The sequence below is a fragment of the Mandrillus leucophaeus genome, unplaced genomic scaffold (assembly GCF_000951045.1).
Source record: "Mandrillus leucophaeus isolate KB7577 unplaced genomic scaffold, Mleu.le_1.0 Scaffold1080, whole genome shotgun sequence".
Taxonomy (NCBI): Eukaryota; Metazoa; Chordata; class Mammalia; order Primates; family Cercopithecidae; genus Mandrillus; species Mandrillus leucophaeus.
Window position 1 is genome coordinate 610,369 of NW_012098988.1, and position 14,580 is coordinate 624,948.

The 14,580-nt window shown below is 39.1% G+C and overlaps 1 protein-coding gene across 1 annotated transcript; it reads left to right on the forward strand.

Moving 5' to 3' along the window:
- The first annotated feature begins 13,225 nt into the window (after positions 1-13,225).
- LOC105544398 (olfactory receptor 5H2) lies at positions 13,226-14,179 on the forward strand. The gene has a single exon (XM_011986891.1). It carries the CDS (start codon positions 13,226-13,228, stop codon positions 14,177-14,179), a length of 954 nt encoding a protein of 317 aa, XP_011842281.1.
- The last annotated feature ends 401 nt before the right edge of the window (positions 14,180-14,580 follow it).

Sequence of the window (14,580 nt, forward strand, 5' to 3'; positions counted from 1 at the left end):
AATAACACATTTTCCCTTTTGGTGATGTTTTCTAGATCCTGTCAGTGTGATTCATTGTTTTTTTCTTTTGTCTCCTCTGATGGTGTATTTTTTTTTTTCTTTTTGATATGGAGTTTTGCTCTGTTTCCCAGGCTGGAGTGCAGTGGCATGATCTCAGCTCACTGTAGCCACCACCCTCCAGGTTCAAGTGATTCTCCTGCCTTGCCTTCCTGAGTATCTGGGATCACAGGCATGCACCACCACACCTGGCTAATTTTGTATTTTTAGTGGAGACGGTTTCACCGTGTTGGCCAAGCTGGTCTCGAACTCCTGACAATAAGCGATCCACCCACTAGGCCTTCCAAAGTGCTGGGATGACAAGCATGAGCCACCAAGTCTGACCCCCGAAAGTATTTTCAAATAGCCTGTTTTCAATTCTTTTTTCTGCTCAATCCATTTTGCTATTAAAGGACTGTAATGCATTCTTCAGTATGTCAATTGCATTTTTCAGCTCCAGATTTTCTGTCTGGTTATTTTTACTTCTTTCAATCTCTTTGTTAAATTTCACTGATATCATTCTGAATGCCTTCTTTGTGTTATTTTGAGTTTCCTCAACACAGTTATTTTGAATTCTCTGTTTGAGAGGTTCCACATCTGTATTTCTGCAGGATTGGTTCTCTGGTGCCTTATTTGGATCATTTGGTGAGGTCATGTTTTCCTTATTAGTGTTCATGCTAGTAGATGTTGTTTGGTCTCTGGGCATTGAAGAGTTAGGTATTTATTGTTATCTTCATTGTCTGGGCTTCTTTGTACCCATTCTTCTTGGGGAGGCTTTCTTGATGTTTGAAAAGATTTGAATTGTTGTGATCTAAGCTATATCTGTTTTAGGGGGCATCTCAAGCCCAGTAACACTGTGGTTCTTGCAGTCTTGTAAAGGTACCACCTTGAGGGTCTTGAACAAGATTTGGGATAATTTACTGGATTACCAGGCAGAAACTCTTGTTCTCTTCCCTTACTTTCTCCCAAACCAAAGGTCTCTCTCTCTCTCTCTCTCTCTCTCTCTCTCTCTCACTCCTGAGACATTTGGAGTTGGGGGTGGAGTGACCCAAGTACTCCTGTGGCCACCACATTTAGGACTGCATTATGTGAGACCTGAAGCCAGCACAGTGCCAGGTCTCACCCAAGGCCTTCTTTAATTACTCCTTTGCTACTACCTATGTTCCCTCAAGGTACTGGGGCTGTTCAATCAGCAGGTGGTAAATCCACTCAGGCTTGTGTCCTTCCCTTCAGGGTGTCCAGTTCCCCCAGGTCCCGGGAGGGTCCACAGTTGCCATCCAGAAGCCAGGTACTAGAGGCAAAAATCTTAAAAGTCTACCTGCTGTTCTATTATATGTGACTGAGCTGGTATTTAAACCACAAGACACAGTCCTTCCTACTTTTCTCTCCCCTTTCCAAAGGCAGAATAACCTCACCTCTGACCAAACCTACAGGCTCATAGGCAGTACTAGCTGATTACTGCCAACATTCCCTTAAGGCCTAAGGGCTTTTAAGTCAGCTGTGTGTTTAGGTAATTCACCCACCTCGGCCTCCCAAAGTGGTGGGATTACAGGTGTGGACCATGGCCTAAAGTCAAGAGTTCGAGACCAGCCTGGCCAACATGGTGAAACCCTGTCTCTACTAAAAATACAAAAACTAGCCAGGCATGGTGGTGAGTGCCTGTTATCCCAGCTACACGGGAGGCTGAGGCAGGAGAATCAGTTGAACCCAGGAGGCAGAAGTTGCAGTGAGCTGAGATTGTGCCACTGCGCTCCAGCCTGGGCAAAAAAAGTGAAACTCCATGTTGAAATAAATAAATAAATAATCAGCTGTGGTGAGTGCTGCCTGCCCTGAGACTTACCCTTCAGGGCAGTGAGCTTCTCTTCAGGCTAGAGCTTATCCAGAGATCCTGTCCAGGAGCCAAGTCCTGGAATCAGGAAACCCCATAACCTACTTGGGTGCTTGACCCCCATGGCTGAACCAGTGCCTAAGGTGCAATCCAAATCCCCTTTACTTTTCCCCATGCTTTTTTCAAACAGAGGGAGTCTCATCCCATAACCACCACAACTTGGAATGTGCTGAGTCCCACCTGAAGCCAGCAAGTCTCAGAGTCTCTCCCAAGGCCCTCAGTATATTACGTGGGTATTGATGCTGGTTATTTACAGCCCCAAGGGCTTTTCTGTTAGCAGGTGATGGAGTCCTGTCAGGCCTGGGTTCCTCCCTTCAGGGCAGCGGATTTTCTTCTGGCCAAAGGTGTGTCTAGAAATTTCATCTGGGAGCTCGGGCCTGGAAAGGGGGGCCAGCAACTCTTACTGGTGCCCTGTCTTTCTGTGGCTGAGCTAGTATCCAAGATGCATGACACAGTCCTCCTCACTTTTACCTCTCCTCTTCTCAGGTGGAAGGAAAAAATCTCTCTTGGATGCACAAGCTGTGCAACCTGGGGTTAGTGTAGGGACAAGGCTGACACTTCCTTACCCCTTACCCACCCTGGCTGATGTCTCAGTAGGTGATATGTCTCCCCAGTCTACTGACTCTGGACCCAGTCAGCACTAAGACTTGCCTAGGATCTTCAGTGCTTGTGGCCTAGAATTCCTGTCAAATTTATTTAGTGCCCCAGAGCACTTTAGCTTGTGGTGGCTAGGATTGCAGGCACTCAAATTCTAACCTCTGGGATCAGCAATTTCCCTCTGGCTAGGGCTGGTTTAAATGTTTTCTCTGTAAGGAGGCATCAGCTGAATTTGGTTCAGTTTTCAGCTCTAATAGGACAGCATTGAGTTCAACAATTGCTGTGCTCTCCCTCCCCCAGCACACAGACACACTTTCTGCACCAGGCTGACAGTGCTGAGGGGTTGGGGAGGGGTAATTTTGGAGATTCAAGACTTGTTTTTTTACTTATTCAGTGCCTCTTTCAGTGATACAAGGTTAAAACCAGGTACTGTGGTACTCACCTGATTTTTGGTTCTTATGAAGGTGTTTTCTTATGTAGATAGTTGTTAAATTGAGGTCCTTGTGAGGGGACAGTCAGTGGAGCCTTTTATTCTGCCATCTTGCTCCACTTGCTAGTCCTAATTCACTTGTTCTTAATAACTGTGTGTGCATTAGTCATAAAAATTCCATGAGACAGTAGACATAGTGAGCCAACATCTCACATTATCTTTGCCAATTATATTCACAGCACACGCATGTCAGTCATGAAGCCAAAAACCTAAAAGTCAAGTACATGAGTTTTTTGTTTTACTGATGTGCTTGATTTAGATGAAGTAAACACAAAATTTCACATTTTGTCTTAGGCTGAACATCAGATAAAGATAACCTAAACTTATTTGACTAGTAAACCCATGTTGAATGGTAGTTGTATTCTTGTATTATATGTAATGCTAAAAACTCTAAAAAGATGTATATTTTAATTAAACCAACAAACTTAAAATAGCTTTTATTTACCAGAGATTATCCTAGGTCATGCAGACTTGAAACATATTTTGGTTAGTTTTTGTTGTTCTAAGAGTTTAAGGAATTCTTAATTTATATAAGTATATATTATTCTATAAGCTAGTTAAATAGAGTTCAAATACAATTTAATTTTGGTGGTATCATCTAGAGTTAGAAAAGTGTCACACATACAAACATACATAGACATACATAAATACACAGAAAGAATCACACCTTATAGTGTTTATCCTAAAATTGTAGCCATGTGTCAGGTATAATAATACTGAATTCACTAGTTTATAAAAGAATACCTAGACTTGAATTGTGTTTCTGGTAGTTGGAAGAAGTTAAGATGTCTTGCCCAGTTGACTAAAGCTTTTTACTAATATTTGTGGAGAATACAAATACTTTTACTATTTTTCACTTGCCCAATTTACAAATACCTCTTTTTTCTTTCAAATATGTCATCTTCTTGAAATTTGCATATAGATTTTTAACCTGTTTACCCTCATGCCCTAGCACAGACAAGCTAGAAGATTTATATAACAAAGGCACAATGCTTAGAATTCAGGCTTAAGTACAGTCATATGTGAAAACAAACAAATTAAAAATGTGTTGGTAAAAATCCAGTTAAGATAAAATAACCAAGATAAACACCTTAAACAAAGGTCAGGTTTGTGATGTAGATTGAATCAATTCTTTCTCCATTATTTAGTGATTTAGTTCTCCATCTCTTTCTGGACCAGAAAGGGAGACATCTTAAAAATGGAAATTCCTTTAAATTTATCTTATAATGCAATCTTAAAATAACCAGTTTGAAATAGTCTTTATGCCAGAAAGGCAAAATGTTTTGGGTATTAATTTGGCCAGATAATTAGCTTCCCAATCCAGCTTTGTTTAGTAACTAGATCAATGAATTCAGCATGGATCCCATTAATAAACAGGACAAGTATTTTCTGTGCCGGCACTCAACATGGATTGACCAGAACGTTTTACAAATAGTATTTCTAATCTTTCCTTAGAGTCAAAGACTAGTTCATCCTTGTTTCTTTACAAGATTGCATGACAGACCAGTGAGTTGTTGAGGAAATAATTTGAGGGTGGCTTCTAAGGGGTTGTTTGTTATTTTCCCAGCACTTCTTGTCTTTCTTTGGAAGACTGAGAAATAGATCTTTGCTATATATCTTAGGTACCACACATTTTGCTTCTGCTACCAGCTTCACCAGCTTCTAGTATCATTTGAATAAATTAGTGAAGATCAGGGAGTCTCAGATCATGTGATCCAAGAAGAATTCAAAATTTCACAGAAATTTTCTGAGGCTTTTGTTTAGAACAGGTGATAGCAGCAGGAAGCAGACAAATTCATAGGCAGACAAGGGAAGGTCATTGATGAAACTCCACTTCAAACCAAAGACAGATTAAAGCCTGAAATCCATGCTACAAGTCTAGGATACATCCATGGACTGGATTGAGAGCCTCTCTTCCCATTTGGCACACTTTCCTCTGATTGATCCTCACCCTTCACCTATTTTACAAATAACTACCCTTCCCTAATTGGTGTTTTACACTGTCATGCCCACCTTTCAGTGGTGACTTTAGCCTTTTTTGCATACTCACAAACCAATCAGCATGCACTCCCCCATTCTGAGCCCATAAAAGACCTGGACTCAGCTACACTTAGGGACTACTCACCTTTGGGTGAGAGAAGAGAGACCACCTGACTTCAGGTAAGGGGGCTGCCCAACTCAGGACCCCCTTCATTAACAGCTGTTTGTCACTCAATAAAACTCTTCACCTTGTTCACCCACCAGCTGTCAGTGTAACCTCATTCTTCTTGGATGTGGGACAAGAACTAGGGACTCTGAATGCAGGTATGAAAAAGCCTGTAAGACTATATCCTCTGCCCCTGCCAGCACTCAGTGGCTGCCCCATGCAACAGGAAGCAGAGGCAGGGCCGGACCCAGCCCCAGGGCTGCAGGCCAGAGCAGGGCAATGAAACTGACAGACCTGTTATCATGCCCTGTTTGTTGGGATGCGGACAGCAGGACTAGAAGAGTTGTTAGCCTGCTTTCACACCTCCTCTGGGGCTTCAGGGAATCTCTGTTCAGGTGCCATCACATTCCCCTTGTCCAGATGCTGGCTCCCAATGTGGACACAGGTCACAGTACACCTGGCCCAGCTGCAGGCTAAGCACAGATTCTGCAGTGAGTGCAGGATCCAGGCAGGAGGGCAAGGCAAGCACAGCCCACCAGGCTGAGTGAGTGGGGTGTCTCCTGCAGCAAGCCCAGGACCCAAGTGAGGCCCAGGCGTGGATGTCACTGGCTGCAGAGGTCTCTGGCTGGTGACGTGACAGTGAAAACAATCCTGCATCACAGGAACATTTTTCACTATTGCTCTGAGCCAGATTTTGACCAACATGTAAAAGCAGTTAAAGAAGGCAGGCCTGGGACGGGTGCAGTGGCTCACGCCTGTAATCCCAGCACTTTGGGAGGCCAAGGTGAGCAGATCACCTGAGGTCAGGGGTTCAAGAGCAGCCTGGCCAACATGGAGAAATTCCACCTCTACTAAAAATACAAAAAAATTAGCCAGGTGTGGTGACGCAAGCCTGTAATCCCAGCTACTCAGGAAACTGAGGCAGGAGAATTGCTCGAATCCGGGAGGTGGAGGTTGCAGTAAGCCGAGACTATGCCACTGGACTCCAGCCTGGGTAAGAGATTGAGACTCTGTTTCAAAAAAAAAAAAAGGCAAGCAGGACTGGTTGATCTGAGAAACTGACTTTATAAGGCATTCGTCTAGATTTTTCTTATCATTAGGAGTGAAAACATAACTGAGCAAAAGGTTTAGTAGATTCAGGGTTATGAGGTAAGGGATAATCCCCTGCAATATAGATGAAACTATCTTTGCAAAAATTATGACAATGTGAAAAATCTCACATAGGAAAATTATGATAGTGAATCTGACATAAGAAAATGAGACACTGCATCTAACCTTCAAGCTACCCTTCTTCTTCCTGCATGTAGACTGAACTAACTTTGGGATCAATTTAGTTTAAGTTGAACTAGTTTATGGTTTCAACAAAGATGATAACTGCGCCTCACAAAAACCCCCTTCTTCCTTGGGAACAAAGCCACCTTTGTAAAACCAACCAGTTAGCCAACGTAAGGCACATGGAATTAAGCCAAGGCAGACATCTAGGCCTGCATGAGTTTGAAGCACAGGCACATAATTCTACTTGTTATATAACCTGTTGGTATAAGCTCATACTTGGCTTGGAGCCACTATTATTTGAAAAAGGTATAACTGCCCTGCTGACACTGCACAGGCTCAGCTTGCATGCACTCAGAGAGAGAGAAACACTACTGACCCCTGTAAGGGAGAGCCAGTTGCCTTGAAGGTTGACAGGAGGGAACTAGGAACCAGCTTGTGCCCAGAGTGAAAGAGTTAAGCTGCTCTCCCCATAAGGAGAGAGGCTGGGGAGTGCAGCTTGTAGGCCAGGGAGTGCAGCTGCAGGCACAGGAGTGGTAGGAGATGCAGAGCCGGAGCAGACAGCTGACATAACGAAAGACAGTGTAAGAGAGCTGCTGATCAGAGACCTGCTGAATAAAACTACATTTCACCTGCCTACACCACCCCGCCAAGTGTCTTTCAGCTATCTGCCACCAACCCACTCCCCTCGGACCTCAGCATGGGCTGGAACCTAACCCTGGGCATGACATTTAGCATAGTCATGGACCTAAGCACCACAAAGTTAGAAATTACGGCACAGGAGTCTTGCAGCCAGACACTACAAGGTTCCTAACCTCCCCAGTTGCTCCTATGATAACATTTTTATTATAAAACATACCTACAGCATGAGCTGGGTGGCGATAAATTGCAGGATTGCTTTGTCTAGTAAAATTTTTCATCAGATATCAGCTCGTCTGGAAACTAAGCTGTTATGTCTGGAATTTAAGCTGTAGTTTGCATGAGGAAGATGACTTCACTTGGAGTCAGCTTCTGAAGGAAATCTTGATCTTTGGCCTTATTAAAATCATGTTTTAACTAGCTCAGGTAAGACCATGCTAATCAAAGCATTCAGAGCATCCAATTTTATATATAAACTGAAGTTTGTGTAAAATGTCAGAAGTACCACTTGTGGAAAATAGTGGCATCAAGTGTAATTTCAATTGTAAAAATCAGAACTAGCTATAGTGACTTAAAGTTTACTATTCTGAGCTTTGTAATACCCTGTAGGATAATCTAGATTTCTCATACACATCTAAATCCACAATGCCCAGTTGAAGATCTTCACTTTATCCTATAGGGAATCCTAAACTGTTCTTAGGGGAATTTCAGTTCTCCACACCATCCTCTCCTGGCAAAAAATAAAGAGATACAATTGGTGAACCCTTGTATTAAAAGCAAATTTATGTTAACAACATTTTCCTAAGATTGAAAATGAAGCCTCCATAATGAATCAGTGTGCAAAGAATTTCTACCTGTGTTATTGTCATTTCTGTTCTATTATGCATTTTTCTACGCATTAGAAAGTCTAACACTTATGAAGGATCTCCGTATTTTCTTATAATATTGGTAAGAGAGAAATTATTTTTTCATATTATTATTTTTAATGAAAGTCTAAAATGCTATTTAACGTATAAGAATTTTATATTTGGTTTACAGCATACCAAAATTGCCAGGGGCAAATGGAACAGAAGAGGTGAATAATTTTCCTATTTTATTATCTAGATAAAGAAAATAGCTAAAATCTCATCTAAAATCTTATCTAAAATCTAGATAAGCAAAATAACTATAAAATAAAATTTTGAACCCTGATATATTATCTTTTAAATCCAACTCTAATGACTATGTAAGATAAATTCTGGATAACTAGAATATTAAATGCTTTAAAACTGGGTTTAAAGCTTTAATTCACTTCTATTCTTATATAAGAAATCTTTCTGATGATTCTGACATAAAGGTTTATTCTGTGTAGTCACATTTCTGATTAAAAATTTTAAGATCTGTTAATTAAATATTAACTCCTCTATATCATCAGCACCTGTGGCAATAATTTCATCGATCATATTAAATATAGGCATATAAATAATATATAGAATTAGTACATAGAAATAAATATATTTTATTGAGTATTTTATTTATAAATAATACTAGCAATACTAATTCACATATATACATCTCAGAAAATATGCAGCAAACATACTTCCCCTACCTTTTTTGACATTTATAATTTTAAAAAGTATCTGCATAAATTGACTTTGAGAATGTTTGATTATATTGTTAATTGGGTTTGAATGGAATAAACCAATTCTATAAAAATTTACTTAACAAGTGGAATTATTGCCCTTTGTTCTTTATATAGTCTGTCTCAGGATGTAGTCTTTGGTTTATTTAATCCTGCTGAAAAACAAGCAATCAAAGTGCTGATGGAGAATAAAGTGCTCTCAATATCAGCAAGATTTCTTGAGAAATTTCATTTTAAGCTCCATAATAATAAAGATACAGCTACATTTGAATATGGAATAAAATTTCAGACAGTGCCAATATAGTCATGAACAGTGGAACATTTTTTGGTAAAATTTTAAGTAAAAGTCTCTTCATCATACACAAATTCCAAAGGAAAAAAACTGAATTTTTTAAACAAGAAAGTGAAAATACTCTCCGAGCTCTCTGTCACATTTGTGAACGTCAGAGTTAATGCACACATTCAACCCAAGTTTCCGAGCTTTTCCCTTTATTTGCCTCCATGTGTCTCTGAGACTTCCTCTCCATCTCTTTTTTGGCTTGTCTTTTTTGCACTTACCCCTATATGGCATGATTATTCTCTACCTATTTTTCTTCCTCCTTCTTATTTTATTTTCACCCACACAAATTTCTCTTTCCACTTTTTCTGTCCCTTTTTTCCTTTAAATATTTTGCTGTCCTCTTTCTCATCTATATTTTCTTTTGAGAACTTTTCTTAAATATTCTACAGAAGAAAAAATATTAAACTAGTCTATGAGCAGCAGACAAATGCTAACCAGTCTCCACATTTCATAGAGTGCTCTATTTCATCACCTCACTGTTTTGCCACTTGTTTCCCATTCACTTCTTATTTGCTGACCTTTATTCAATTACATAAGGGAAACTGTTCTCACTAAAACCACCAAAAATCACGTACTTTCTCAAACACAGAAGTGATTTTCCATCACTTCTTATCCTACTACACCATTTATTGTGGCATTTGGCCCAGTACTTCACTTTGTCATTCTTTGTATTTTTCCTCCCTTTATGTCCCCAACACTCAGCTCTCTAGTTCCCCTCCAGCTTCTTCCCTTGATCCTTCTGCTCAATATCATTTTCTGTTCTCTCCCTCATCTCTCTTTTGAACATCCAGGTTTTTGGGGACTTTTACAGGAAATAAGTTATTGAATGGATATTGAGTTTAACATAGAAATGCTAGGAAAGTTGGAGAAATTCACTGGAAAACAATGGCAGGAACAGAAGGAAGCAAGGCAGCCAGTCAACAGCCAAATCCTGTTCCAGCAGTAGCTTCATGAGTGTGGTTGTTTCTGCTGCTGAACTGCCAATGACACAGCTTATATTATCTGCACCATTGTTTTTCAAATGCAGGATGCATGTCCTGAGATCTTTATATTTTTGCATATAATACAACTGCCTTTGTATTAATTTTTTAATTATCCATGTACACTTGTCTCCATCTCTCTGTATCCAAATATAGGTTGAGTGGGTTTGATTTTACATATCAAGGTCAAATCCTTTGTCTGCCACTAATATCCATGTGGGAGAAAAAGTATCAGATGTTGACCATCCAATAAATGACATCCATTCCCTACGCTACCTTTCAATGTAACTTCTCAAGTATATTTTTCCTTTTTTTGGAAATTTCAATTTTTATTTTAGATATAGAGGGTATATATGCAGGCTTGTTACACGGGTATACTGCAGGCAGGTAGTGAGCATAGTACCCAATAGATGGTTTTCCACCCATCCTCGCCTCCCTCTCCCATGTACTAGTCCAAAGTGTCGATAGTTCTCTTGTTTATGTCCGTGTGTGTTCAATGTTTAGCTCTCACTTGTAAATGAAAACATGTGGCATTTGGTTTTCTGCTCCTGTGTTGTTGGTTTGCTTTGGATTATGGCCTCCAGCTGCATCCATGCTGCTGCAAAGTACATGATTTCATTCTTTGTTATGGCTGTGTAGTATTCCATGTTATATATGTACCACATTTTAAAAATCCAGTCCACCCCTGCTGGGCACCTAAAATGATTCCATGTGTTTACAATTGCGACTAGTGTAGCAATGAACATAGGAGTGCTGTGACTTTAACAACCAAAACAGCATGGCATTGGTACAAAAACAGACACATAGACCAATGGACAGAGTAACAAACTCAGAAATTAAGCCACACGCTTGCAATAATCTGATTTTCAACAAGGCTGACAAAAACCAAGCAATAGAGAAAGGATCCCTTATTCAGTAAATGGTGCTGGGATGACTGGCTAGCCACATGTGGAAGTATGAAACTGAACCCTTTCCTTTCACCATATACAAAAATTCATTCAAGATGGATTAAATATTTAAATGTAAAACCTCAAGATGTAAAAATCCTAGATGAAAACCTAGGAAATATTCTTCTCAACATTGGCCTTAGCAAAGAATTTTTGACTAAGTCCTCAAAAGCAATTGCCATGGAAACAAAAATTGACAAGTGTGACCTAATTAAACTAAAGAACTTCTGCACAACAAAAGAAACCATCAATAGAGTACACAGACAATCTGCAGAATGACAGAAAATATTTGCAAACTATGCATCCAATAAAGGTCTAATATCCAGAATGTATAAGGAACTTAAACAGATAAACAAGCAAAAAAGTTTAACCCCATTAACAAATAAGCAAAGGACATGAACAGATCCTTCTCCAAAAAAGACATGCAGGCTGTCAACACACATGAAAAAAATCCAAATGCTCATCATGAATCATCAGAAGAATGCAAATCAAAATCGCAATGAGATACCATTTCACACCAGTCATAATGGCGATTATTAAAAAAACAAAACATGCTGACGAGGCTGTGGAGAAAAGGAAATGCTTATACACTGTTGATGGAAATACGTTAGTTTAAGCCACTGTGGAAAGCAGCCTGGAGATTTCTCAAAAACTTGAAACAAAGCTACCATTTGACCCAACAGTCCCATTACTGGGTATATACCCAAAGGAAATTAGGTCGTTATACTATCAAGGGTTTTCAGTGTTATGCTTTTCTTTTCTTAATGTACTCTCCAATAGATAAGACATCCATTACTATGCCTTCAACTACTCCAATGACTCCCACTATCTATCACTCTAGTAGAATTGTATTAGTAATACTAAACATCTCACTTACATGTTCAAAGCATGCGCATACTGCAAACTTGTCAATGCATCTGAGTTCTCAGTCTCTATTTTGAATGACAATCTGTCTACTCACAAAGTGACTCCTTTTTCCTTCACTGAATATACTTTTCTATCAAATATGTGACTAGTGCCACTGCTTTCCGAATGCTTTAGAATCTATTTCTTCATCCTCATTATTTGCAAGATTATAATACACATGGACTAGGCACTTGTAAACTTAATAAAATCCTGAGCCTCCCATCAACAGAACAAACACCCTCCTGGCCAAAAGGTCTCCAGAAAAATTGTAAAAACAGTTCCCAGTCATGACAGGGTGGGAAGTCAGATGTGCCCTGTTATACTTCCTCTCTTTTGCAGTTTAGACATGATAACTGACCGGTATTAAGTTAAGATTCAGATTATAAGACTGACAGAACATACTCTTTATGACAATAAAATTCCAAATTATAAACAGAACTTAAGGCCACACCAGGTAAGGTTTAAGTCAGGCACCTCTACACTTAAAGAATAAACTGTGTTCTAACTGCCAGAAGGATTTTTTCTTTTTCTCTAGCAGCTAAACAGGCACTGGCCTCAAGATAAGCAAGATTAAAACAATTTGCAGCTGCACCAGATGCTCAGTAACTGAACCCCCTGCTAACAGACATAACTACAGCTTTGATTGGACAAGAGACTGATTTCAGTAACTTTCTCCAGATCAGAAGAAAACTGACCATGGACTGGTTCTGGCTGGTTTACAGAGATAGTGCATTTATGTGCCTTCATGTCCTGAGAAGACCTTTTGATGTATAGGGCCTAACTCTTACACATTTAAATGTTAAGTCTCCACTCCAATGTGAACATGGGTTGTATGTTACATACATGTTTGTTCAACATGCATGTGCCAAGACCACTTTCATGAATACTCATAGATCCTCCTGTAACCTGTTGAATATGTATATTTAGCCAACTTATTTAGTCTAAAGCTCCTACCTCAAGCCCTTCTCCTTTGATGTGCCCATCTCTGGTCTTGGCCAGAGGCATGCTTCCCAGCCTACTTGATGGCCACCTTGCAGGCTATAACCCCTTATAAGAAATAAGTCTTCTGTCCTTTTCTAAACTTACCAATAGTGATTTTCTTCAGTTAACACACATTACATGCATTTCTGTCACCTGCCTTTTAAAAGTAGATTATGTGATCACATTTTTAGAATTAAAATAATTGCATTTATTTTGATTTCTTTTATTTCTCAAAACAGTTTCCATCTATTACAGGAATATGAAAGAAAATTAAAAGTGTATCATAATAAGAGTATGTTTTTCTATAAACTTCCCACCCTCACTATTTGCTTTATAAGTCTTAGTGAGCGCTCTTTTACATTTAATGCATTTCATTTCAGGGATGTCGCATGAGGACATGGAACAGGATAATGCAACATTGCTGACAGAGTTTGTTCTCACAGGACTTACATACCAACCAGAGTGGAAAATGCCCCTGTTCTTGGTGTTCTTGGTGATCTATCTCATCACTATGGTGTGGAACCTTGGTCTGATTGCTCTTATCTGGAATGATCCACAACTTCACATCCCCATGTACTTATTTCTTGGGAGTTTAGCCTTTGTTGATGCTTGGATATCTTCCACAATAACTCCCAAAATGTTGGTTAATTTCTTGGCCAAAAACAGGATGATATCTCTGTCTGAATGCATGATTCAATTTTTTTCCTTTGCATTTGGTGGAACTACAGAATGTTTTCTCTTGGCAACAATGGCATATGATCGCTATGTAGCCATATGCAAACCTTTACTATATCCAGTGATTATGAACAATTCGCTATGCGTACGGCTGGTAGCCTTCTCATTTTTAGGTGGCTTCCTCCATGTCTTAATTCATGAAGTCCTTATATTCAGATTAACCTTCTGCAATTCCAACATAATACATCATTTTTACTGTGATATTATACCATTGTTTATGATTTCCTGTACTGATCCTTCTATCAATTTTCTGATGGTTTTTATTTTGTCTGGCTCAATTCAAGTATTCACCATTGTGACAGTTCTTAACTCTTACACATTTGCTCTTTTCACAGTCCTAAAAAAGAAGTCTGTCAGAGGCATAAGGAAAGCCTTTTCCACCTGTGGAGCCCATCTCTTATCTGTCTCTTTATATTATGGCCCACTTCTCTTCATGTATGTGCACCCTGTATCTCCACAAGCGGATGACCAAGATATGATAGACTCTGTATTTTATACAATTGTAATTCCTTTGCTAAATCCCATTATCTACAGTCTGAGAAATAAGCAAGTAATAGGTTCATTCACAAAAATGGTAAAAAGAAATGTTTACATCTCATAGTAATATCTCTCATGTTTAGTAAAAAGAATTTTGCAGTTAGATAAGGTGTTTTGTTAAGTGTTCAAAGTTATTGTAATTATAATTGTTTTAGCATTTGAGTGACTTAAGGTTTTATACCTAATAAACTCCTTGAAATATTTATATATGTTATTCAAAAGCATTCAAGGAATTTTAACGAGATGTTCATGTCATATTAGATTATTAAAACAGAAAACAAATGAAAACATTTACAGGTTTGTGGCTTTACAAATGCATTAAATGTTAAAGCACTGTAGTTCCTCTCAAAAGTATTTGAGTAGGAGATATAATACAGGTGACAGAATGGTATGGTCTGGAAACACATCACATTTAACTGATTGTGGTGGCAGGTTTGTGTTTAGTTGAGCTGATCAAGATCTCAG

What these genes read in the sequence shown, in the direction of transcription:
- LOC105544398 (XM_011986891.1), top strand. Translation starts at nt 13,226, where the DNA reads ATGTCGCATGAGGACATGGAACAGGATAATGCAACATTGCTGACAGAG.